This window comes from Drosophila hydei, unplaced genomic scaffold (assembly GCF_003285905.1).
Source record: "Drosophila hydei strain 15085-1641.00,03,60 unplaced genomic scaffold, DhydRS2 tig00000001-arrow-pilon, whole genome shotgun sequence".
Taxonomy (NCBI): Eukaryota; Metazoa; Arthropoda; class Insecta; order Diptera; family Drosophilidae; genus Drosophila; species Drosophila hydei.
In genome coordinates this window covers 2,349,105-2,375,711 of record NW_022045643.1, presented here as the reverse complement: position 1 = coordinate 2,375,711, position 26,607 = coordinate 2,349,105, and the positions used below count along the sequence as shown (strand labels likewise).

The following is a 26,607-nucleotide window of genomic DNA, read 5'->3' as shown; positions in this document are numbered from 1 at the left end:
CGCTATGGCTAACGAATCGTTTTTATCTTACGTCCACGCCGGGCAGCTAGTGATTTTTAATAGTTAGGAGAGAGATTAAGCAGCTCAATATGTTAAGATGTGTGTATTCTAAGTATTTTGATTAACTTTTTCTAATCTACATTGCACTCACTAAAATATTTTGCAAACTCTTAACAAATTTTTCACTTTAATTAACACAATAACTCTTGATTTCCAATTATCCACAATTTTATTCGCTTCAAAATGTATGTATATAAAAATTTACAATTTGATTGATTGTTGGTAAATTTTTTGTTTGTTTTACTTACTAAAAACTACTAAAAAAGTATTAAAAATAAAATACTAGAATTTATATACAAATTTAAATCGGATTTATTTGTGAATAAAAAGGGGGACGAAAAGAAAAACAATTCAAAACGTTAGAAATTAATTCAAAAACATTGTTCACAAAATTTGAGAGGACCGATTGGAATGTTTATACATACAATATTTTTACGAAAATATACAAATACATATATAGATATATTTATAAAGATATATAGAGTTATAGATAGACAGTTATAGAGGAAAAGGAGATACAGAGATTGTTTTTTGAAACCAAAACGTAAAATTTCTATCGATTGACATCTTCAGTTTTTTGGCGTTTTGGGGGCTGCTACAGATGTTTGTTTTTCATTTTGTTTTGGAATCGAGCAAAGGATGACGACACAGTTACAATTTGATATAGAATAAACAATAACAAAGACGACGACCACAACAAGGATTCGATTCACAGAGCAGCAATCACAGGCGTGTTGTTGTTGTTACTTAAACGGAACGAGGCTGGACGACTGGAAGAGAATGGAAGAAAAAACAAGAGAGAGCTTAGTGGATTACATATTAGATATGTCAGCGGTTCTTACAGTGGGGTCGCTGCGACTCCTCGGAGACGGCACCACCTTCGGCTGGCTGCATCATGGGCACGGGAATGCGCACGGGCTGAGCCAGGCTACGTCCAAAGACCATGCGACCGAATGGCACCTGTGGTGGCTGATCGAGCATGGGCGGGGTCATAGTATCGCGTGGCTGCTCCGGCAGTGGCTGCAGTATCAAGCGCTGGATTTGCATATGAGGCATTTGGTCCTCCTGCTGCTCACTGGACTCCTGCTGCTGCTGCTGCTGCTGCTGTTGTTGTTGCTCAGGCTGCTGCTGGCTTGACTGGGACTGAGACTGGGACTGGGCCTGGGCTGCTGTAGCAACTGGAGTGGATTGCTCGCCAGATGCCATGGGCGTCTCAGAGTGCTCCTCTTCCTCATCAGAGTTGGCGTTGTTATTCTCATTGGAATCAGAAGAATCCTCGGCGGTCAGGCGACGCAGCTCGTCGGTGAAACGATCCTCGGCCATGCGTTGAATGTTGCGCAGATCGTCAGCGGTGATGCCCACGCGCTGCAGTGCTACGCCCAAAGGCATGTGCTGGATCTGAATCTGTGGCATCTCACGCTGGGGCATCTCGCGCTGCAGCAGCTCACGCTGTGGCATCTCGCGCTGTGGCATCACACGCTGTGGCATCTCACGCTGATCCTCCTGCTCGCGGGGCATATCGTTGGTCAAGTCCAGCTGGCGGAAGGGCAGCTGATGCATATGGATGCGCATGGTCTGTATTTGAGGCTGCTGTGGCTGTTCCTCCATGCGTGGTGCTTGCATCACCTGTGGTGGCATGGGTGGACGCATGGGCAGATGCTGGAACGGAGGGGGCAGCTGGCGAATGATGATCGAACCCTGCTGGGGCAGCTGCTGCTGCATCGCTGGTGGCATCATGCGCTGGGGCATATGAGTGAGTGGCATCTGGTCGGGAATGCGGCCAAAGGGAATGGGCACACGCTGGAATGGTATAAACATGGGACGCATTGGCTCAACATCTTCCTCAGAGTCATCCTCCTCGCGCTGGCGCTTGGACTCCTTCTCCTCATCGTCGCCGCCATCACAGAAAATGGAAATACGTTCGCCGGTGATGCGTGCCTTCTTTGGATCGGTGGTCAGATTGACGCCAAAAGGCAGCGCCACGGTCTTTGAGGGTGAATCAACAATCTCCTCGGCATGCTTGCGCTCCACCACACAGTTCATGCGGGATCTATAACACGTTATACATATTAGTTTATATAGCAGGGATTAGGGCGTGGTGTGTGCTTACTTCTTGTTATTGCGCAGAATAGCTGCGGCCAGATCGCTCAAGTCCAGCTCGAGCGGCATCTTGCCTGGGAACTTTTGCATCTCCTCGGGCTCGTCGCTCTCCGAGTAGGTGTTGTCGTGCTCATTGACATTGCGCTCAATGCCTTCGTTCTTTGACTCCGTCTTCTTATCCAACGGGGCCTCATCGTGATCGAGATTTTGCAAATCCTCACCAACATCGGATTTACCGAGCAAAGCTTCAGCTCGGGGTAGTTCCTGTAAAACGAAAAAAGGTAAACCACATTAGAATGTTAACTTTTCGAAAAACACAAAAATATCTCAAGGCTTTTGCTTGGATTTTGACTAGGAAATGTATTTGTCGCATTTTGTTGCTTATTTAATTTTTTGGTTTTTGCTTTTTGTTAAAAAACCACTTAAAATGGCTGGGGCCATCAAGCACGTACTGGCAATATACATATACTCCTACAGTGGCTGCAATTGTTATGTGCCACTAACAATGCGACGTTGTCGTCAGAAGATGTGACCCCAACCTAGATACTAAAATACGTCAGACGCAACTGTGACTGAAACCAAAAGTAAAATGCCATCAAATTTGAAAAAAAAAAAAAACAAACAAATAAACAAACACATATTACATAAGCACACACAGACACTTATATGGCCAGGTGTGTGTGTCTAAAAAAACTCATACAATAGCAAAATTTAAATAATTTGTTGAGCAAAACAACAAAAAGCTCATTAATTCAATGCGAGGCAGCGTTTGCTGCTGCTGCGGATGATGATGATTGATAGTGGACCAAGTGGCCAACGGGGCTGAGCGGCAGAGGTAGCTGGGGCTGTGTGGGTGTACTGGCAGGTTTTGAGTACCTGGTTAAGCTGTCGCCAGCAGCAGCAATCAGAGCTATATAAATATATCCGGTAGCTGATGGCTTTCTGGCTTGACATTGGAATATGAGTTAAGGGAAGAGTTATTAACTAATTGGACAGCTGCAATAACAATTTCAAACTAAGCTGGGCCAAATGCATAAAATCTAATTAGCTTGAGATGGGAATGTTTGTGTCTGTTCAGCCTCCCAGCTTATCTGAGGCTATAGCCAGCCAGCTTCATTAGTGCTTAATGAGGCGCAGTTGATGTTGGTTTTAATGATGCAGCAGATGCTGCGCTCAAGATGAAAAAAAGCATAAGCATTTGTACATCGCATCTTAAGCTGAGTCATTGCTTTTCGCCCGAAATCAAACGACAAAATTTCACTCAAAATAAAAGCAGAAATATGAGTAACTGAAACTAAAACTGAGCCAACCTGTTTGACGAGCTCTGAAACGAAGTCAGCGAGTCGAGTCTCTGTTCCAGTTTCAGTGCCTGACACCACTTAGCCAATTGCTAAACTCCAACTCCAGTTTACAGCTCAATTTTGTTTTTCTTAATTGTGTGTTGTTTTTTGTTTTGTTTTTATTCATTTTGTTTTTTTTTTCAGCTGAGTTTCAAGGCCAAGCGAGGCAAATCGCATCTGTTACACCAGAACATTTGCGAGCATTAAAAACTAGACACGTCGCTGTCGCAGACATTAAGATGACAATTAAATGATTACAAATTGAACGTCTGTGTGCAATTACTTTTTTGCCCGACTGTCTGTCCTATTTTTAGCATTGACGCAAGTGCCTTTTTCAGCAAATTGATATTCTACTGGCGTAGAATTTCCTTTAGAAAATCGAAGCATAATTAAAAATGTATAGCAGGCAACTGGCAAAGTGTTTGCAAATTTGCACAACAGCCACAGCAATTATAAATCATCTATAACTGTGTGAGCGTGTGTGTGCCAGTGTGTATATTGACATTACATAATCATCAGTTGGAGCCATAAGTTTCTGGCTTTGTTTGCGTGCCCAAAACGAAAGACTTAAGCGCGCAACTTGCCTTAAATGGCAAACAGTCAACGCGTCTTCCACTGCGTCTCTTTTGATCTATGTATGTGTGTGTGTGTGTGTGTGTTGACGACTTACAAGCTGTCTTGCTGTCTGTCTGTTAGTCTATTTGTGTGACGGTGCCAAGCGGCGCCAGCCGGCAAAAAGCAAAAAGTGACAGCAAATACATTATGGCTGCTGCGGCTGCCTCTGCTGCTGCAGCTGCAGCTGATGATCTCTGGCATTTGCCGCGCCCACGCCCGCTCCTCCGCGCTTGAGCAGCTTACTGAGCGTGTGTGTCTGTGTGCAGCTTCAAAGCTGCTTTTGTGCCATGCACCGCCACATTGCAACATGCTGCTGTGGCTGCTGCTTTCACTTTGGCTCTGTCTGCCATTTGATTCGCAATTGTTAGCCACTGATGATGATTATGTCGCAAGCTGCTCCCAGCTCCCAGCTCCCAGCTCAGCTCAGCTCTGTCCACTTAAGCGTCAAATTATGGGAATTTCGCTTGATTGAATTTTTTCATTGCACCAACGACTTTACATAAGCTTCCCCTAAAAACACTTTATATAGAGAGTTTCTGTTTCGTTTTTTGTTTTTTTTTTTTTTGGGTTGAATAACCTACTCCAAATTGACAGCATTAAAATGACGCTGCTTTTTTTGTTATGATTTTTTTTATTGTTTTCCATCAAATTAAATTTAATTGCCGCTGCATATTAATCTATGCATTCAATTAGTTTTATTGTTTGTTATGGGCGCTTTCATTGCACGTTAATTGAATATTGATGATGCTATGCAAATGCTGGCTGCATATGGCATATATCATAGAAATATGAACGCTCTCTGCAGCTGTTTTTAGAAAATGCCATTAAATTTGAATTATGTGCAGTCATCGGCCAAGTAGCTGGCTATACATATATACACCCATAAGCCACTGCATGGCATTTGGTTTATACCATATGCGATTGTTATGGTACGGCTATTTGGGTTTTAATGGGCTGCTTTGATTACATGAAGTGAAATTTCTCAAGGAAGCACGCAACACGCTAATTCAATTTGCACTTATACAATCTCAAATGAATATGAATATGAATATGAATGTTTGAATATGCGCATGTGAATGTGCATTCAATTGCCTTGCTTATGCATGCAATGCGGTAAAAGATTGCGCTATAAGCTGTATATATATGTGTGTATATATAAGTTTATACAACTTGTAACACTATGGATATCATTAATTTGATCTTGTGTTGACAGCAAAGGTTTGCCTTATCGAAGGTTCACTGTGTCAGCAGCTTGCCTATCTTTTATTTATAGTTTTCTTAACATGTTCTCTAGACTAAACGATGACTTCTCATTAACTTGTAGAGTTTAGTTTAGTAAAGATATGTTTATCTATAGATGAATGCTTAAGTTAAATAGGCAGTCTGAATAATGCAAATATAATTAGCTTTTCTGGGTACTTCTCTTTTATTTACTTGATTACTCAAATGTGCTTTAGACTGATTCATTGAAGTTTTTTCTTTTTTATTGTTTATTGCTCAAGCTGTTCTACTTGAAACTAGATTACTATAAGGGAACAACAATTTCCAATCACTTTAGCTGTCTGTAAGCTAAAAGCTCATTGGGGTTTTCCACTCATCGAGTGTAACAGCGAAAAAACCCCTCGGCGCAGCTGTTTTGCTGCCCGCTAAAATACTATAGACCCATTTGGCAACTAATAGTGCGTGCAATAAATGTACCTGCTGGGAATAATCAGCTAACACGCATCTATCAGTCATATGCATAAGTATATACATGTGTATTTATATGCGGACATTTTCCGGTAATTATCGTTAATTTACCTTTATAATTTGAATGTTGCGGTTGAAAATCTGTTTTGGCGTGCGCAGCGAACGATGCAAAAAGCAATAATGGCCATATAAACATTATGAACATTAGGTAATCATATAAATTTTATATGTACGTATATGTATATGTGCGATAGGCGACTCGCAAAAGCTGACACCGACTGATACGAAGTGTGGCTCTCACTCTCGCCCTCTCTCTCTGTCTCTCACGTTAATCTTTAAATCTAGTTTGGCTGCGCATTGAGGCGTTCAGCAGTCACTTACCTTGCTCACCTGCTGCAGCGTTTCCAGCATTAGCTCCTTCTCCAGCACCGAGTCCAGGGCCTGCACCTGGTCACAGGAGGCCTTGGCCTGCAGGTACGACGAGGCCAAAATGAATGCGCCCAATATGAACGAGGATACGACTATGGTAAAAGCCGTAATCTTGGCTATTTTTACCGAGTTCGCTTGACGTTTGTACGCCTGCAAGCAAAAGCAACAATCAGGATTAGTTTTTCGATAATAATAATACGTATTTAGTTATTTTTTCTCGATTCCCGACTACGTTTATAAAATGCTACAATTAAAAAGTAAAAGTGTTATGTGCTCTGTTGGCGTTGACCTTAAGAGCGAGTAAAAGCATCGACCTTGCATGGCTTTGTGTTTAGCTTTTGACTTTTTAGCTCACGTATCAAAATGCAGAGTGCAAGGTGCCCAAAAGAAACAGAAAACAGATACGAAACTAAGGCTAAACAAGTTGAATGTTAAGGTGAAATGAATTATAGCAAAATAAGAATAAAACAAGATTTTGTTAACTTGAATTGAAACTTGAATTAGCTAAGCGATCTATTTGAATATGCAAAACGATTGCCAAATATTTGCTCAGTTCTTGTAGGTGCAAAAATTGACAAGCTGCTGTTAAATCAAGCTCTTTAAGGTATATGAAAGAGGTATTTGTACAATAACTGCGGAGGTTCCGTGATGTAAGCTATTGATCAAGTCCAAAAACAATATTGATCTGGCAAGTCATATGGGACAGGCTTGACGAACAGACAGACAGACAAACAGCTAAACATACAGACGGACATAAATAGAACGATTGGAATTTGACTTTATTGACAAACAGCTGGACATACGAACAGACATGAATAGAAACTAAATTTAGCTTTATCGTAAAGTATGCGCAATCGTCTTCCAGCTGCAGCAAAATCAAGATAACCGATCTAGCCTTTTGGCATATGTTATTCACAAAAAGCTATATAACATATATATGTGTATTCATATAAAACTTGCATAACAGGAAATACTTAAAAAAAAGAGACAAACACAAAAAACCGCAAAAATGTTTTGAGGAAATAAAAAGGCCAACAGAGCAAAAACAAAAACAAAATAGAAAAGAAGAGAAGAAGAGACTTAACGCCTTTGTAAAGTTTGGCGTGGGTGCAGTCAGTCAAGTGAGGCGCAGGTGTGTGTGTGTGTGATGTTCAGCGAAATGTGCAATTTTACACCTTTAGATTGTGGCATAGTGTGTTACTACGTGAGTATTGTGCCCATTTTTTCGCTGCTGTTGTTATTTTTCCAGCAAATGCAATTGCGAAAGTGAGTCGAGTCGAAGGCATCGGCAAAGTATAAGTATTAAAGTGAAGTGAAGTGAAGTGCTATTTGGTGAATGTTAGGCACAGCTACAACAACAACAAGCGTATTATAATGAAGAAGAAAAAACGACGGCTGCTGCTCGTTACTCTTGATATGTTTTTTGTTGCTGCTCGTTATTTGTGTAGCTGTGGCTCTTGGGTGCAGTTAAAGACAAAAGACTTGAGCGACAAACCTGATGATTAAAGTTAAAAAATCCCAGCTGTGGTTGTTGTTGTTGTTGATGTGTAGTGCGAGGTGGTAGGAGTTACATAAAAAAATGTATTTTCAAATTTTGTTGATTGTCAATCGCAGGTTTTGATTCACAATTTTTTATTTGAAGTGTGTGAGAGGAAAACAATTTATTTCGTGGTTGGTGGACAAAGGCACACACACACGCAAACACAGACAGACACAAATGCACATAAAATGAGAGAAAAACAAAAGGTTAATGAGTTGGCTGTATGAAGGTTTCAACTTATGCTTAAAGCTAAGGCCACAGTGAAAGCTGCAGGTTCGAAGGCTGACAGCAAGAAGATGACTCTGAAAATCAATGGCTGGCTACAGTGGCAACAGATCTCAAGCTTCTTGCCGACATTGTGCCTTTGAAGCCGGCTAAATCATGTCTTAATCTTTAGTCCAAGTACTGAGAAAATCACGTCAATTCCAGCTTTCACTACGGCGACTACGGCAACTGCGAGCTTGCTGCAATTTATGGCTGATGCGGATGTACGAAATGCAAATATGCGAAATGCATTTTTTATGCAAATTTCAAATCAATTGCAGCCCACATAGCGCCCAGTTCTTGAAGCTTGAGATCGAGCTGCTTGGCTTCAATATAATTGCGCCAGTTTTTCTCTTTTATGTTGTTGTTTTTCTTGTAGCTGCCTGATGTTGTCATGGCACATTATATTTGTTTGTGTTTATCATTATGAGGTTTTGTATTTACAGTCGTGACTATTGTATTAGATCTTAAATTTGGTTTCCAACGGGTTTTCTTTTTGCTCAACTTAACTCAACTCAACTCAGCTCAGCTCAGCTCAGCTGAGTTGAGTTGGTCCGCTGCAAATGGGTACAAATCTATTCACACTTTGCTGAGAATTGCGCTGTGCCCATTTACAGGCTGCAGGCTGAGCTTTTGTTTTTGATTTATTTATTTCATTTGGATTTTTCCATTTGTCTTAAAATGTCAACGTCGCGAACAATTGTCGAAGCTGTGCACGTTGCATGCCATTCGCCAGTACCGGGTCATAATAATTGAAAAAAATTGCATTAAAATTATTATCTGCAGCCAAATTGCTTATGCATGCAGTTGCAAAGTCGACGTAGTTAGTGAAAATGATCACGTGCAGCCAGCCAGGCAGAGGCAATGTTCACATTGCAAAAGATGCAGACAACGACATATTGCGCATACGCGCCATATGCCCGCAACGGATGTGCCGGCCAATCGAATGACCCTGGCATTTTTATTTATTTTACTGCAGCAGCTGTTGGGCTGTGGCCAAGTAACGCTTGGATCGCCGCTGACCCGCTTCTAGCTTATACAAAGTTAGCGCAAATAATTGCCAGACTCGAATGACATATGGAAATTGTAATTAGGCTCGTCATTCAACAATAACAAATTGACGCACTAAACGCAATCAACCAATATATATATATATATAATAATCATAACGTCTATCCAATTTATATATATTTATATATATATATATATGAAATATTTACTCACCGGTGGCGGTTCGCTGGCGGTGCTGTACACCTCACTAGCCGCATAGTCGGGCTTCAGTTGCACGGTAGCCATGGATACGTTATCCTTCTCGGTCATCTATTATGCACTATAAAATAAATACATACATAAATATGATTTGATTTTCCATATCTTTTCTTGCACATTCATCCAGAAGTCTGATTGTTTTTCGTTTCAGGGGAAATATTTTAATTTAATGCACACAGATTTGGCAAATTTTTGTCATGCACTTTCCAAATTGTACAAAATTTCACTTTTTTAATATTTCATTTGGTTTCGGTTGTTTCGTCTCTTTACTCGTACTCCACTTACATTGAGATTTGTATATTTGTTGATTTAAGCAGCAATGACGCTCAGTTAACGTTAAAAGTAAAAGGAGTTCAGTTTATTTATTTATATATATTTTGTTTGTTGTTGGAACGTTTTTGGTTGCGGTTTTTCAAAAAGTTGTCTGGCCAACTTTAGCAGAGCTCCGCCAGGTGGATAAAGAGAGAAAATAGTACGTCTTTGTTGTACGACTGCCACTCGCCGTCTGAGGCCACAAACGCGTTTCATTTCAGATTTTTCTACCAGATTTAAAACTTTTTTCGTCTGTCGGCGTCGACTGCACAGCCACAGATACACACGAAAGCGCAGCTCACATGCACACATGCACACATACACACGCGAAAAAAGCATTCACTCACACACAAACACACGCACACACATTGAACAAGTATACGATCGGCGGCAGCAGCAGCAAAAAACACGAACAAGAAACAAATAAAAATAAGAGTAAAACTAAATACACACACATACACTCATAGCACTTACAATCGCTTGATAATGTATATATATATGACACACATATATATATAAATATATATATATATAATTTTTTTGTATATGTTTTGGCAGCCGAGCTTGACTGCGAGCTTAAAAGCTTTCGGGTGCGGCTTATTGGCTTGCCAGAGCAGCTACGCAGCAATTTTTTGTGTAGACCATTAAGACACAAATTATATTACAAAAATATTTTGTATGCTCTAGAGTATTAGAAGAGCATTAGAAATTAGTCATGAGATGTGTAACGCACAGCAAAAGATCGTTTAACTCTAGCTACTTAATTAACAGTATCACAAGTCATATATATGATACGTCTGGGGTAAACTTGCTTTTGAAGTTAGCTAACAATACCTTGGCCAGATCAAAGTACTATATCGAATGCGCAATAAAATGAGCTAGACAAAAATCAAGTTTTTTTACTGGAAAGTTTTGCCGCATTTCATGATATCTCGAACAAACTTGCCTACGAATAGCTTTTAAATTAAATTTCTATCAATTATATATTTAGAATAAACAAATGATAAATGTTATGTCTACAGGTTAATGCAAAGATCGGTGTGCGTTAGTTTCTCAGTTCTTACTTGTTTTTGTTTTCGAATTCTTGGCCGTAAGCCTTTTGATTCGTTTCGAGTTTCGCATCTTATGCATAAACAGACTATTTTTGTCATGGATTCCGGGAATATAATTATAAACGCCCAACACTTGTTAATAAAAACAAATATGGCTAAGGGGAAGGCAGACCACGGCAGAGCCAATTGCAAATTTATATTATATGTATAACAAATGAAATTATATTTGTTTTTATTTTATTTATTATATATTATGTATTATATTTCAGATGACAGCACTTTAAGAAGTCACTGAACTGCACAAATCGAATTTAATTGAAAATTCGTTGATAATTTCTTATATACTTGAACATGAATTTGCTCTTAAATTTCGCTTGCTTTATGACTTCACGATGTAAACATTATTCCACAAAGATTAAGCAAAGTACTCAGACGCACGATTTTGAGCTTAAAGACAAACTGATTCTTGAGTATGGACAGCATAAAAGGACTTCTGTGTAGAGTAATCATACTGCTCTTGCTGATATGTCATCAAACATTAGTGCGAAATACCTGCCAAGAAAACTTCAGGCCTCAACCCAATTTAGATATCGCTGGCAATCCAATTTTGATTAAGTTCTAAAAGAAACATAAAATGTGTTTATAAATAAAAGAAGATTTAAAATAAAAATAAATGAAATAGAAAATGTATAGTAAATCGACTTATTTAAATGTAAATGATAAAACATACATTATAAAACAGCCATATAAATAAATAAAATATATAAATCTGATAATGATTGCTGATCAGTAGTCAGTATTCTCAATTGATCGCCCTTTGCCAATCATCCGACAGAGTGCAAAGACCGACGAAGACATCATTTAAAATTGCATTTTCCATACGTTATAAATTTATATATGATTAAGTGAGATGAATTCCGTTTAATTGGCTGCTGATTCTCACATAGTGCGCGAGTTACGGGTGTTATCAAAATGAAACTACTTTACGTGTTCGTATTTCTGCTGATTTTAATGAAATACAACGTTGAGGGCACTGAAAACGAAAAGGAGCACGTTAATGTCAGGCGCTTGAGCTTCAGGCCATCGATCAGCAGGATATTTACAGGAAAACCTCACCGTTTGTACCAAGAAACCACAGCGAAATGTTCCACATGCATATGAGCATTATAAAGAGAGCTTGGAACTTACAAAATTCCTAAAATGGAAAATTTACAAAAATTAATATAAAAAATAAAACAAAATAAATCCAGAGTTTCCACTTAGCAGGACTTCAAGGAAAAGCAAAGAAAAAATATTTAAATAAAATGAACATTTGTAAACAGACTGCAGTACACTCCGCTTATCAGTGAGTACTAAAGTGTTTATGACATTTATGGCGCATAAATATATGCACTTTGCTCAAATAATTTTCATTTATTCTGTCGCCGATCCTCACGAAGTATCGCAGCTTTTTCAAAATGAAGACGTTTAACGCATTAGTATTTTTGCTGCTTCTGTTGGCAGTTAACGACCGTTGGTCAATTGAGGACCATTTAAGGCCGAAGATTCAAAGGGATTTTACAGGAACACCAACACGTCTGTACCTAAGAAGTCTTAGCTGAAAAGTTATTTGTGGATAAACAAAATATTGCAACAACATTGTTATTCTAAATAAAAATAATTGAGCATTTAATCAACTAATCGTGACACTTTATCATCATCAAATGTTTCATCGTATTGCTACACATTCAGTAAGCAATGACTATGCTGTACAGTAGAGTTTAGTAACCATGAATCAGATCGAAACTAAAAACCTAATGAACGAATAGAACATGAAATGGACTTCTATGAATATAAATATAATGTTGAATAACAAAATGTATTTAAATAAAACAAAAATATATTCATTAACACATTTCTCAGTATTTGGCTTATCAGGCATAAAAAGCTTCACTCCAGCATTAAAAAGATTTTCACATTCAAATTTTGTGTTCGATGAATTTAATTTATTCTATCGCTGATTCTCAAGAAGTGCCGACGCTTTTATCAAAATGAACACACTGAACGCATTTGTATTTTTGCTGCTTCAGTTACAATTCTATGCCAGTTTCTCAACGGCGCAGTATTTCGGGCCGACAATTGAAAGGGATTTCAGAGATATACCTAAACGTCTGTTTCGTGTAAGGACACAAGAAATGGAAAATAACTATTTGTGGTGAAAAAGTTAGTAATAAAGGATCAGGCGAACCAGAAAACCTAGTACAGCAGCACCTGTTCGAGACGATATTTGAGTGGCAGGTGCTTAGGTTAGGCAGGAGTACTACTCGCACCATATGTAAGTACAATATTTATACGTATACCAAAATCAATTTAATCTCTCTCTAATCTCAACTTTTACCACTGCACTAATCAACATGAAGACACTTTACTTCTTAGTGCATTAAATTAAAAGCAAAGCAAAGTGACGAGCCTTTGTGACTTATTGAGGCCAAGCAGTGTGCGAATATAATATTTTTAATGATGCTGCTGCCATGCCATACCATAAACATAAGGAATACTTATGTACAAAGAAATTGAAACACGAAATAATAGAAAATATTTATAATACATCATTAAAATACAGACATACGCCTGTCTATATATATATATACTATATGGCGATATGCTCGATCTGTTTAAGTAGCGCAATGAAAAGCTTCGCATTAAAAAAATTATAGGTGCCCCCCCAAACACACATACGCGCACAAATAAATTAAAACTCGGATCTCGTAAAACTAGCTTCAGCTCAAATTTGTTGTCGTTGGCGTAGACGTCGACGTCGACGTCGACGTCAACGTCGCACTTTGGCTGCACTGCAACGGCCGTTGATCAAGTCGCTTTTGTGGCAGCTGTCTCTGTGGCTGCTGCTGTTATTGTTGTTGTTGCACCACTCAAACTTGTTGCTGCTTACGAAAAAATTAAAAAAAAAATAAATAAAACATAAACATTTCGCTTTTTGCTGTAGTACAGACTTTTGTTGTGTTTTTTACCCCTTTTCAATACTTCTAAATGGGGTATATTGATGTCTAAATAAGTGGTAAGTAGCAGCCAGCAGATTTTTATGATTTTAAATATTAACTTAGGATATATTTGTGTGTATTGATGTGCTTTCAATTTGTCTATTTATCGCTCTAACTCTATCTATATCTATATATATTTGAATCTGTTTCTCCCGTCTCTGTCTTCCTCTATCTCCCTTTTTTTCTAACCTCTCTTAGTCTTTTAATATACCATTCTCTCGCTGCCTCTACCTCTTCTCGTTCTCTATATTTTTCTCTGCAACTCTCTCTGTATCTTTACCCCACTGTCTCTCTCCCTCTGTATCTCTCGCTGTCTCCCTCTGTCACCCTCTCCCTCTCCCCCTTTCACCCTCTCTTACACACTCTTTCTCTCACTCTTTTGTTTACACTTAGGGTATTCCCGCCTCCATCACTCTCGTATACTACTAAATAATTGTTGTGGTCGCAGCATCTAACAACAAATCATTGCACTGTGCACTACACACACAAAAGACATTTATGTACACAATATTGAGTATATAGCATGTCTATATATATATATCTCTCTGTGTGTGTGCTTGGCCAGGGTTCATCTTGATTGCTTCAGCAGCTGCCGTTGCCCTCTGCCTGCTGCTCGCTGCTCGCTGCTCGGTGCCCGTTTAACCTCAGAGTTAGTTGAGCTGAAATTCAACACGAATAGCAGAAGCCAAGCGAATCTATGAAATAATTTAGAAATAATATAGATAAAAACGCAAACGGATTATAATACACAAAATATAAGTAAATAATAGTATATGGAAACTGTACAGATTCATTAGTCAATATCATTATTTGTATGACTCTCATAAATTTGAGCATTCAAATTAGCCGCTTCGTTTTGTTTACGTTTATTTCTTTTTTTTTATGATCTTTTATAAGCGAAAGCACTTATTTTTTTTTTAATTTTTTAGTATTTTTTATTATTATTATATTTTTTTTAGTATTGTTTGCATTTTGGCATTTGTCGACGATTTTGTATAGTCGGACGCATCTATTATTTAATTCTTATAAATTATGGGAAAGGTATTCAAACGGATCCGCCGATCGAATGGGAAGCGGCGATATGTGGGTCTTACGTTCGCCTTATTAATGCTTTATATCATGCTAGACGCTCATTTATTTGGCTATATCTCAATGACCTAATGGCCGCACCGGCGTTTGACCGTTGTCATTATGCAATCTCGACTTTATTTATGTTTTCTTTTATATCACTATAATTACATAAGTCTTTTTTTTTAAATGTCACAAGCCAACAAACGCAGTCGTCGCACAAAGCTTTGGATTTCAGCTCTCAGTTCACATTTGAGTTTTATTTAGTTATTAAATTTCTTTTTACAGCTCGCCATTGGCTTATGTAACGAGACGCCAACGCGAACGCTAACGCTAACGCCCGCGACGCCTGACCACGCCCTCTTTCTCAGTTCATTAAACATCTGGAGTTGGACATTACAGCATCCCAAGCCTTTGAATTCAAGTCTGTCAGAGCTTCCACTAATTGCCGGCTTCAAACTTCGCATGACTTTCTGTTTTTCAGTTTCATTTCATTTGCATTGTTTCTCTCCGTTCCCGAAATTCAAAAGATTTGCATAAAATTCGAAAAGCAACAGAAATGCCAAATTAATTAACGATTCCAGATGAAAACCAAAAAAAAAACATTAATTGCATCAGCTTTGTTTTACTCCATTGTGTACAATAAGCAAAGCTTAATTAATTTACTTGCAATATGTTATATATTATGCAGGGAGTCTGAAACTTAGATGGAGAGTTCAGTCTACCTCATAAATAAATATTGGAGAATACCTGCAATATTTTATTCCAATTGTTTATATATAAAATATATATTATCTTAAAGCTTTCATATCTTGGTTAAAATAAAATATATTATATATTTTATAAATGAAACTCTTAAAGCTTATTCCTAATATAAGCTTTACTACAATTACTACCACTAACGCGTGCTAAATTTTAAATGAAATTCTGTGAGTTTTTGTATTGCTAACATATGTCGCAACGTCTTAAGTCTTTAACCTGTGTGAGCTCACTTTTCTGGTTTCAGTGCTCATCTACATAATTGTTTAACAATATTCAAGATCAAGTTCAAGGTCATAGCATCTGTGGAATTAACTAAATGATTGCCAAATTAACTTTTATAAAACTTAAGCGCAGTTGAACCTAAGGAAAAACAATGTATGGAATCTCATTTGTATAGTATAGTATAGTAGAAATAGTTTTAATTAGCCTGAACGTGAATTCGCGCTTTACTTTTGCTTTTATTTCTTCAATATTATATATGCATATGGCAGCCAATTGTGAATGTCTACGGCGCAATTGTGCAGTCAGTGTGAATTAATTTTGCATATTTTCGAATTCAAATTCGTTATGCAGCGAATTACAATTTTGTAGCTAACTATATGGGACTTAATCAGCCTATTTTAATTTTATTTTGTTATTATTTAGTTTGTGTTGTTTAAGCAAAACAATTTTCTTTTTATTATGCAGATCTTGAAAGATTATTTTTAATTTTACATTTTTTTGTGTGTGTTTCGATTGAAGCAACTTGATTTGCGCTTTGTTAGTTAGGGAATTGGCTGTACCAAGCGGAGACTTGGCACCAGCGACTTGGCTCAGCGAAATGTCTGGGAATGTACAGGCAGCAGGTGAAAAACAAAGGTGCTGCTAATGCTGGCTTTACGACTCGACAGCGATGCTGGTCCATGTGTATATGTGAATGTGTATGTGTGCACCAAGCACATGCATAGACATGCTTGTCTGCCTAATAACTAATCACAGATGTACACGAAACAACACAAAACCAAATAATAAAAAAAGCAGAGAAAATAAAACACCGCAAAGCTCGTAAATAACAGGCGCAAAATTTGTTGACGCCATTTTGATTTTGTTTAAAATTAGCTAATAATAAAGAAAAAATTAAAAAAAAATGAAAAAAAGATTGTAAAAAGTTAAAAAAAAAAGTTTTAGAAAAAAGGTAAACAAGCAGCAGAAAAAAGCAAGTAAACATCTTTTTTGCTTGTCATGCGTGACATTCCCAATATTTTACAGCTGTGGTCGAATTTGCAATGCTCTATCTAACGAATCAATTGCGAACGGACACCAACTCTGAAGCTTTGTAACCCGGCTTACATATATACATGCATAGAACGCATCCGATTTCCCACTCGAAGCGACAATTATATATCAAGTTGGTCACGGGAGACTGGACTCCAATTAGTTTCAGTGTATTTTAATATTATTTTGTTTTTTTAGGGGGAATTTTAGATTTTATGCAGCTAAGCACAGCGGGTATTCACATGATGCAATGTAGCGGGCTCCCCCGTTCTTTATTTATTTTACTAACCATAACTCTTTAGTTTCACTTGTTAAAAAAAGTACCGAATATCGAGATTGATGGATTCTGTAATTTATAGGTCTTACAGTAATCAGTAATCCAACTGCATAGCTTGGTAACCAAAAGGCGTGGATATATGAATCAGGTGGACGGTGTTTCACCCGCATTACATTATAATATACGTATAATGTTATATAAAGTTAAGAGCAGTTCAACGGCTACTTGTGGAGTTGTGCATAAAAGAGTTTATCTGAGCTTACCATGCCCACAATGGACGGAACTGTGGAAGCTTACCTTACAATGGTTCCCAAGAATCTAAATTTTCAAGTCTATATTTCAAATATAAATATACTCTTGAAATCGAATATTCTATCTTTAGTGTCGAAACAAGTATCAAAAATGAGCAGGTTCAACTTATTTACTAATACTTGGACTGGAGCAACTTGGCTGGGAGCTGAGTTTTGTTTGTTTATTTTCTGATTCATCAGTAGAAAGAATAATTCTAGCAAATTGACGATGTTCGCATGGCCCCGTCCCCCATTTACCTCATGTGAAGCTACACGCAGGTGCCATCAGCTATTTAGCACCTCACAAATTTATATATGTATTTATTAAACGAGCTTTCCAGCTCGCATGAGATGAAAGCGTGTGCAACTACAAAAAAACTAATTTGAACTGGAATTAAGGGTGACCATATCATTCTATTTTGTTCAAATGTGTAGATCCGCAAATTAAAGATAGTTTTGTTTTGAAGCATGGTGAAATTTAAATTGCATTTTATTATTATTGTTGTATATAAAGGCCAATTGGATGTGCTGTTTTTTTAAACTTCATCTTTTTTCTATCTATCTCAGCAATTAACACCATCCGTTCTGGCAAGCCCATTTAACAGTTTTCTAGTTCAAGCTCTGTTGGTTGTTTAGTTTCAGTTGGCTTCGATGCTTCGTGTTGAATGTCAATGACTTGGTTGGTTGGTTGGTTTGGTTGGAGTTGTTGCTGTAGCTGTAGGCAGTGGCATTTGCAGTGTTCATTTGTCAACAACAACAACAACAACTAACAACAAACTCTGTCGCCCTCAATGCCCAAGAAGCGTTGCGCTTTTTAACGCTTTTTTCTATTATTATTATTTGTTAAGCAGATCATAAATACTCAACGACAACAACAACAACAAGAATTGATGCAAACATATTTGACTTAAAATGGCATTTAGAAATGTTAATTGTCAGATTTATAACTATGGGAGTGTTTTGAGAATTTGAAATTAAAGAGAACAGCGAAGCTTAATCACTGGAAAAGTTCAAATTTCCAGCAGAGTTAATCTTTGAGAAACTAGCTAAATTGAGAATGAGAAGAAGTTTGAAGAGCAAAATCACAAAGGGTTTTAAGGGAAACTAGCAGAGCTTGTAACATAAATTGTTGTCTTACTGGTACAGCCTCTAAAATGTAAGCATATTCTAAAAACCTTAAACCAATCCAGATGCAAACGCGGCTTAAGCATGTTAAACCCCTACGGAAAAGCTTAGTCTTATTGTCAAATTGGCAATTTTGTTAACTCGTGTGTGTATTCAAGCCGTTTCAAGGTAAGAAAGGCAATGAATAGACGCATTGTTTCGTTTGCTTACGCATGTTTACCAAAAACTGCAGGACTTGCGCGTGAAGGAAAACAAAGCACAAGGTTTTTCACACTAACATGGCAAAAATTTCAAAAAATGCGGCAACACGAAAACGAAAAAAAAAACGAAATGTCAAAGTCCGCTACTGTTATACATATATCTATATATACTTATGAATATTTAACTGAATTTGTTTTTCGACATCTTTTTAGACAATGGTTGGATTTTTCTTATTGCAAGCTGAGTTAACAAATACGATTTGCGAAAGCGATAGCAAGTCACATTTTGAAGTTTTGGGAAAACGAGAAAAGATTTTCAAAGAAGTTACACTTAAAGTACCTTTAATGACAAAGACAAAGCGAGGAAGGTTATTGTTGGAGCGCTACAAATTAATTTGCACCTTTCGCCTCTGCTGCAGCAGCGGCAGCAGCAGCTGTCGAGACAGCACCAGCAGCAGCAGAGATAGTGACAAGTCTTTCGGTCTGCAGCAACCGGTGAAAGTTGCCATGCAAATATATACAAGCCAAGAAAAACTGTGGCCAGGCCACCGGCTGAATGAGCCCCAAGGCTTGATTTCGATGCACTCTCTTGGCTGCTGGCGAAAATGCTTGGGCTGCAGGGCCCTTCTTTTTCTTTCCCATGTGCTATGTCATAATCGCAGACGTTGTGGCTTTTCCTCAATTGTGAACAGGGAAAAAGCGTTTCGCTTGAGTTGGGTGCCTGGGCCAACAACGAGCAGGTAAGAGGAGCAGGTGTACTCGTTATTTGTCATTTATTTGCACTTCGCATTTGAGTGCGCTTTGCATTGCCGGTAGGAAGCGGAAATAAGTGGCTTTTGATGTAAAGTGTGATGTTTGCGCGCATTTTTGCTCAATTTGCGCTGGTAAACGCATTATGCATTTACTTTATTGGCATTAAATTTAATTTACGTTCCGTTTAGTCAATTTGAAGTACATCGTTAATCATTTGTCATTTATCGATAGTTGACTGCCTTACTCGTCAGTGCTTGCCAAACTGTTGCAGCTGTTCCATTGCATACTCTTGTGCAGTTTGCTTATTAAAAATAGTATGTTATCGCTAAAATATACAATACATTTCTATTGGAAATACAAAACTAGTTTAATTTTAATTTACTCAAACTTCCACAAATATGGTAATGGTTGGCTGCCGATATTAAAGGTAATCTTATATGCAAATGATATTTTCATCGATTCGATATAACTATCGCTTTGCAGCCCTGAAAGTATCGGTATCGTCTGCGCAAGTCATGACCCAAAAATGAACATTAGCTCTTTGAAAATGCATAAACACTTTTTTACATGAAGTATTCAAACAAAAGCAAACTTAAAACGTGTGCACGTGGATGCGACGAAGCGTGTATTCCGAACGTGGAAAACGCAGGAACGGGCGTCCATCAAGATATCAAGAAACAATTCAGCAAGTACACACCGCTCTGTCAATGAGGATGACCCACACCCACACCCGCACCCCGCAAACGCAAACGCATTGATTACTACATATTTTCATCGTGCAAGCAACGCAACGCGGCGCCGCCATTGAACCTAAAATCAGTCTAGTTCAACACGAAAAACGTTTCCGCTCAATCTTATGAAAAAATGTCACTTGTGACGTGCATCGATGGAGGCGGTGACAACGGCGGCAGCGAAACACAAAAGACGACGCCGTCAATTGTCGAGGTCGCTGCATTAACCGATGAATTACAAGATGGGGATAATAGCCTGGAGCCAGGTGAGCTGGTCACGCCACCGCATCATCAGCCAGGCAACGCTAGTCCAGCACTGAAGAAAATGCTCGCCAAGGACGTTATGAGTAAGACATTGCGCAAGCTGACACAAATCGATACGGACAAATGTGAGGAAAAAGTGCGCGCTATTCTGGAACTGGAGACCATAAGACGCAAGACCGCGATTACTAAAATATCATCAGAAACGCCAACGCAAGCTTACCCGGTGGAAAATGGCACAGCAGCTCATACTGGGGCTATATCTCCGTGTGCATTACCAGACGAAGCCGATGACAGTGAGGGTCTGTATTCGGACACAGACTCCTCAGCAGAGGAGCAAAATAATGTGGAGGATGTGCAAAAAGCACGCAAGGAAAAACAAGCTGAAGCAGCTGCAGCGGCCGCACCGCCACCACCACCGCCACATGCCAACCCCCATCCTTTTCATGGGCTCAATCCACTGAGGTTTCATATGCGTCCACCGTGTATTGACTATTCGCGCAGAGGCTTTATGCCCAGGATGCCGCGTGGTGGCATGCGTGGTATGCCACCGATGTTCTTTAATCGGCTACCTGCTTTCAATCGAGGTCCCACGCCGAGGTGCACATCACCCATACTGTCGTCAGTGTCGCCAATCAATGGACCTCAAGGTCAGCCTGGTCTGCCATCAAGCTCATATGGACCTGCGCTGCCACCCGGTCAGGCCCAAGGTCAAAGCCAAGGCAGTAAGCGTACACAGTCTGATATAATGTAAGTATACCAAATATATACGGGGCCCATTTGAAACAGTTAACTATGTTGAGCTTTTGAAATGTGTCTACTTTTAGCTGGACAACATCGCAGCCGCCAGTGTCGTTCATTTTCAATTTGATTTCGGAATGTGCCAATGTACATCACAAAAGCTGCAAACAAAAAGAGATACATCCGGGCAAGTGTAGCGGCAAGGATACCAGTGGTGTAAGTAACAGAGAATCGGGCAAGGATCAAGGCAAGCGAATCAAGGAGGCACCCCAGGAACGTACAGAGAAGCAAAGGGATCGTTTTAACGAGATACAGAAAGATCGTTCCAGGGACTCAAGAAGAGATCGATCAAAGGAAAGACCCAAAGAACGCTCCAGGGACCGATTCCGTGAAAAGAAGAGAGAACACTCCAAAGAGAGGCAAAGCACATGCTCTAAAGAAAGAAAGGAAGATTCCAAAAATAAGCAACGGAACAGCTCCAAGGAGAAAAGGGAATGTTCGAACGATAAGCAACTGGAACGTTCCAATGACAAAAGAATAAGCGACAAGTCAAGAGAACGCTCCAAAGAGAAACATTTGGATAAGCAAAGGGAACGTCCAAAGGAGAGGAACCGAGAAGACAAGTCAACATCACGCTTAATTGAAAAGCGCTCTTCAGTAACGAGAGATGGACGTCGAGATCGTACCGCCGATGATAATAATAAGAAGTTAAATCGTCGCACACGAAGTCGAAGTCATAGTCGCAAGCCAGAGATTAGAGCAAAGACCCCGCCCATGCCGCCACTGCCACAAGCCAATTGCACACCTCAACAGAATGACCAAAAGGAACTAACGCCACCACAGGCTCCAATCGAAGCAGGAAAACCCTTTGATATATTTGCCGAATCCCCGCCAAGACTGAAGAAAGCTAGCAGCCCACCCAATAAGCAGCCAGCTGAAAAAACTGCCGAAGTAAAAACCGAATTGCCTGCAGAGCGTAGCACAACGCCCCCACTGGAAAATCTTCAAATAAAAACGCTACCCAATACAGAGCCTCCCAAAGCGACACCGCCGCAGCTCAAAATACACAATGAGATTCACATTCGCATTGGAGCGCTGCTCGAGGACAATGATCTGCATTATGAGGCGCTGCTGGCCACAAAGGAACAGCTGTTGCGTAAAAGCACCGAACACCGTAACAAAAAGGAAACACCCAAGGAGGTGCACATCAAGCAGGAGCCTGTTGAACAAGATGTGGCTTCAAAAAGTCGCTGCACACCGGAACGGCAGACGGCGCCGCCGCGGCATAACAATCCATTCAAGCGTGAAACAGTATTAACTGAAACGTCCAGTCGTATCTCTCCCAGGCGCTCCACAGAGTTGTCGCGCCGCAGCATGCAACGTAACGGGGACCGGCACAGTAGTTATCGCAACAGCTCACGTGAGCGCGACTCAAGGACAGTGCGCCACAGTGACGAATTTAAAGAGCGTGTCATCAAGCAGGAGAAGAATCGCTCCAAGACGCCACCGCTGCTCACACCGCGACAGATCAAGGTGGAACGCAATGTGACGCCGCCAAGAGATCGTGAAGTCGAGAGGGAGGTGCCAATGCGCAATGGTGTGCTGATTGCCAACGCGCCACCGCCGACGGTGCCCCGCGAGACAACTAGCAAAAATAATGAGCATAGTCCTGATACTGATGACTACATAGACAACTGGGAAAATGATGACTCCATGGCCGGTGGTGACAGCAATACGCCCAAAAATGCTGCATCAACAGGTGCAACACGTTTTAACGGCGACGACGATGACTCGAATGCGCTGTGGAATGCCAAGAGCACTCCGCCGCCCAAGGCCAAGTTGCCGCAAACGCCACAACTGCCGACTGTGGTCGGAACAGCTGTCGCCGACAATTCTTTGATTAACATTAACGATCTGTACGAAAAATTCATGAAGAGTATTATAATGGGCTCCAATGCAAACGAAACAACAGCAATAGCTGCAAAAACGCAGGCAACGACAAATAGTTCCTTAAGCAATTCCACTGCCGAAGAATCTTCCAGCGACACAGAGGCGACGTCAAGCAGCAGCAGCAGCAGCAGTAGCAGCGGCAGCAGTTCCGATGACAATAATGACGATGACGATGACGATGACGCAGACGATGACGACGACGACGACGATGACGATGACGATGAAAATGATTCCAGCACCGATGAGGGTGACAATTATGCGAAAAAACAGGAGTTAAAGGACCATCAGCTGATGAGCATGGATGATGGTGACCAATCACAATCACAGTCCACTATCGTGGAGGAACCGGTGGCTGACAAACAGCTACTCAGCCACAAAAAGAACAATGTTAGCAAGGATTTGCGCAAGCTAAAAAGTCTGGAGGACAATTTAGCGCGCATACAAATGATGCGTGAGAACTACGATTCGGGCGATGATCTCTGCGAAGAGCTGCTCAAAATGGAGTCGCTGTTCATCATACAGCGCAATGCTATTATGAACAAATATCGCAAGCCGGAGCTCAAGACCACCAGCGAGGAGGAACCACAACAACAAGTGACGCTGCAGCAACAGCAGGACCAGGAGCAGGAACCACGGCCAGTGTCGCCAGTTAACAATATCTTTGATGCAAATCGTGAAGCAATCAAACTAACTATTTCACCTTTAAAACTATCACGCAAGCCCGCAATTTTCGACAAGGATGAGGCGGATGTTGTGCCGCAATCGTTAGCCGATGGCAAGCTAACCAAGCCGCACAAAGAGATAGCGATTGTAAAACCCACCATTATGGATACGCGCACCAAGACCACACGTCAGCATTCGCAGACGCCCCATCAGCCACAACCACACCATCCACTAAAACGATCGCGCACGCGGGAACGTTCCAGATCTCGTTCGGTGTCACGCAATCGGTTTAGACGCAGCGTGCGTCCCAGTCGCAGCAAGGACTCAACACGTTCGCCCAGTCCGCGTCGTAGGCGACCAATGCACTCGCCGCGTCGCTCACGCTTTGGCAAGTCCCGGTTGGGCATGGGTCGCAGCCGCAGTCGTAGTCTTAGTCGCAGTCGGACGCGAAGTCGCAGCCCGTTACGAAGGCGACGCACTAAAGTGGTGCCTGGACGACGCCGCAGTTCATTGTCACCTCCTTGCAAGATGCTGGGTCCACGCTCTCCCCCACCGCCATCGCGCCGTCGCTCCTACAGTCGCGAGCGCTGTTACTCACGCTCTCCGCTACCATTCAAGCCGCCATCGCCGCCAATGCGACGCAGCTGGTCCACTTCCCGTTCGCGTTCACCCTCTCGGAGACGCAGTCGAACGAGATCTCGTACCAGATCCAGATCGCCACATGGTCAGATCCTTGCAGATTACTTTGTGGAGAATCAGAACATGGAAGCCGCTGCCTATTATTACAATATGTCGCTGATGCAGCAAGATGCAAGTGGTGAACAGTACGATAGCTATGCGGCCTACATGGATACCGCCTACAATATGGACCAGGCCTATGCCCAATACACTGAGTACTCGGCAAACACAACGGTTACACCTATAGATTATGATTATAGTGCTGGTAGCCTGATGGAGGCATCAACTATACCCGTGCTGCGGGAGCTGCCTATGGCCCCAATTGCGCCCGTAGCTGTGCAGAAGGGCAATGTGTTGGAAATCGTGCCGTCAATGGATTCAGCTGTGGAGCTAACGACTGTGCCGCCTGTTGTGCCGGAGGAACCACAAGAGGACAAAAGGTATTTCTACAAGTAAATTTCCTAACTCGGCAGTTCAATAAATTTAAGTCTTTACAGTAAACCCAAACGCAAGCGTGTTAACTTTGTGGATAATGTGCTGCCCAACTATGAGAGTGACAGCGAGGATCGCAAAATTGTGGAAATAGCCGTGGAACGTGCAGTGGGTCAGTATCGAGAGCGCTGTGCCGCTAAAGCGGCCAAGCTTCAGCGCATACGTGAACAGCTGTTGGCCATGCCTGCGCCATTGCCACCCGTTGCGCCTAAGCCGGCGCAACTGGACAAACCAGTTCTCGTAAAAAAGAAGCCCAGATTCCGCTACTATCACTTCGATCCGGTCAAGGGTGCAATTATAAAGTCACGTGAACGCATGCTACGCCCGCCGCTGCAGCATCCGCCGCCCCGTTTCGATCCGAAGTACATGGCAATGCTGGTGAAATCTGGGCGTCTACCCATGCCTGCGTTTATGCGACATCGGCCACCGCCGCTGCCCGCGCAAGCGGATGCGATGCTCCAAGAATTCTTCAGTAAGCATCCGCCGCCACCACTACAAAATGTTTTGCCACATTATTTGCGTGGACCGCCGCCTATGACTACCGTGGCAACGGCACCTCCACCCATTGCCTCACAGCCGATACCTGTGCTGGGTGCACAGAGCTACTCGTGCTATCCGCAGACACCAACACCAGTTGTTGCACCTGTGCCCTCCGTTGTCACAACACCTGTGCCCGTTCCAGTGCCTGTTCCAGTTCCCGTGCCCGTGCCCGTACCCGTGCCCGTTCTGACAAGATCGCCGCTATCATCGACGCCGCCTCCCCAGACACTGGTGCCCCCGTACTTTACGCCGCCACCCCTGCCCACGTTGTCATCACACTTCACAGTACAGCCGGTGCCGACAATGCGAGAGATAATGCCCGTAGACATATTGCAGAAAATTGGACCGCTGCCCAAGACACTAGACCTGGAGGGCTGTAATCCCGGCCTGGACGAGGCCAACAACGATCTCAATGAAGCCGAGACAGCGCCGCACGTGGAAGCATCTGTCGATGGTCAGCCGCCGCCAAAGCTACTGGAAACCTAATAACAAAAATAGATCAAAGAAAATCCCTTAAGTCAGTCTTAAAAAGCCGGTACTCGACTTTACTTGCATGTACTTAGAACCACCAACCACCAGCTGAACACATCATAAAAAATAGTTATAAGCTGTTATCTTGTAGGCCAATCCAACAACGTAGACATACTTTTTTTAACAATCCAACGAGCTCCTGGCAATTACATCATAATGTTATTTTAGTTTTCTTTCATTCAATTTCTAACAATCATTTACAATCAAGCTTTGTAAGCGAAATGCATTTACTGTTAAACATTTTTTTATTAGAACTAATACTGCATTGTGTGACACTTAACATTTAGCTCATTTGATTTCTACAAGAAAATAAAAACAACCTGTAAATAATGCGAACGACTTGGAGCATATTGAGTCCAGCTTAGCCGTAAGCAACATTACATAATGTATTTAACGAAACTTTATACAAAAATTCTACAATTAAACGAAAATACATTTGTATGTAGAATATCTAAAAATGGCTTTCCATTGACAGTTCTGGATGATAATTTATTTGTAAGTTATTAACTGATTGGCTGTTTATAGTATGTATGATAATCCCTATATATTCTATATAATTCAATTTTCATTAATTGTTCCTTAC

The 26,607-nt window shown here is 40.8% G+C and overlaps 2 protein-coding genes across 2 annotated transcripts; one reads left to right on the top strand and one right to left on the bottom strand.

Annotated features, from left to right (window-relative positions):
• Positions 1-563: 563 nt before the first annotated feature.
• Positions 564-9,822, bottom strand: LOC111593092 (mediator of RNA polymerase II transcription subunit 15). The gene is made up of 6 exons (XM_023305688.2): positions 9,592-9,822; positions 9,262-9,367; positions 6,186-6,383; positions 2,171-2,424; positions 903-2,110; positions 564-830 (listed from the first exon to the last, which is right to left on the bottom strand). The coding sequence occupies exons 2-6, from the start codon at positions 9,355-9,357 to the stop codon at positions 808-810; spliced, it is 1,779 nt and encodes a 592-aa protein (XP_023161456.2). The 5' UTR covers positions 9,358-9,367; positions 9,592-9,822; the 3' UTR covers positions 564-807.
• Positions 9,823-19,849: 10,027 nt separating this feature from the next.
• On the top strand, positions 19,850-26,473 carry LOC111593108 (serine/arginine repetitive matrix protein 2). Its single transcript, XM_023305708.2, has 3 exons — positions 19,850-21,179; positions 21,257-24,901; positions 24,959-26,473. Exons 1-3 carry the CDS (start codon positions 20,302-20,304, stop codon positions 25,977-25,979), a joined length of 5,544 nt encoding a protein of 1,847 aa, XP_023161476.2. The 5' UTR covers positions 19,850-20,301; the 3' UTR covers positions 25,980-26,473.
• The last annotated feature ends 134 nt before the right edge of the window (positions 26,474-26,607 follow it).

What these genes read in the sequence shown, in the direction of transcription:
- LOC111593108 (XM_023305708.2), top strand. Translation starts at nt 20,302, where the DNA reads ATGTCACTTGTGACGTGCATCGATGGAGGCGGTGACAACGGCGGCAGC. An exon ending in CGTACACAGTCTGATATAAT is followed by an intron (nt 21,180 to 21,256) that starts GTAAGTATACCA and finishes GTCTACTTTTAG; the next exon opens with CTGGACAACATCGCAGCCGC. An exon ending in GAACCACAAGAGGACAAAAG is followed by an intron (nt 24,902 to 24,958) that starts GTATTTCTACAA and finishes AAGTCTTTACAG; the next exon opens with TAAACCCAAACGCAAGCGTG.
- LOC111593092 (XM_023305688.2), bottom strand. Translation starts at nt 9,357, where the DNA reads ATGACCGAGAAGGATAACGTATCCATGGCTACCGTGCAACTGAAGCCC. An exon ending in CCGCCAGCGAACCGCCACCG is followed by an intron (nt 6,384 to 9,261) that starts GTGAGTAAATAT and finishes TTTTGCTTGCAG; the next exon opens with GCGTACAAACGTCAAGCGAA. An exon ending in CGCTGCAGCAGGTGAGCAAG is followed by an intron (nt 2,425 to 6,185) that starts GTAAGTGACTGC and finishes TTCGTTTTACAG; the next exon opens with GAACTACCCCGAGCTGAAGC.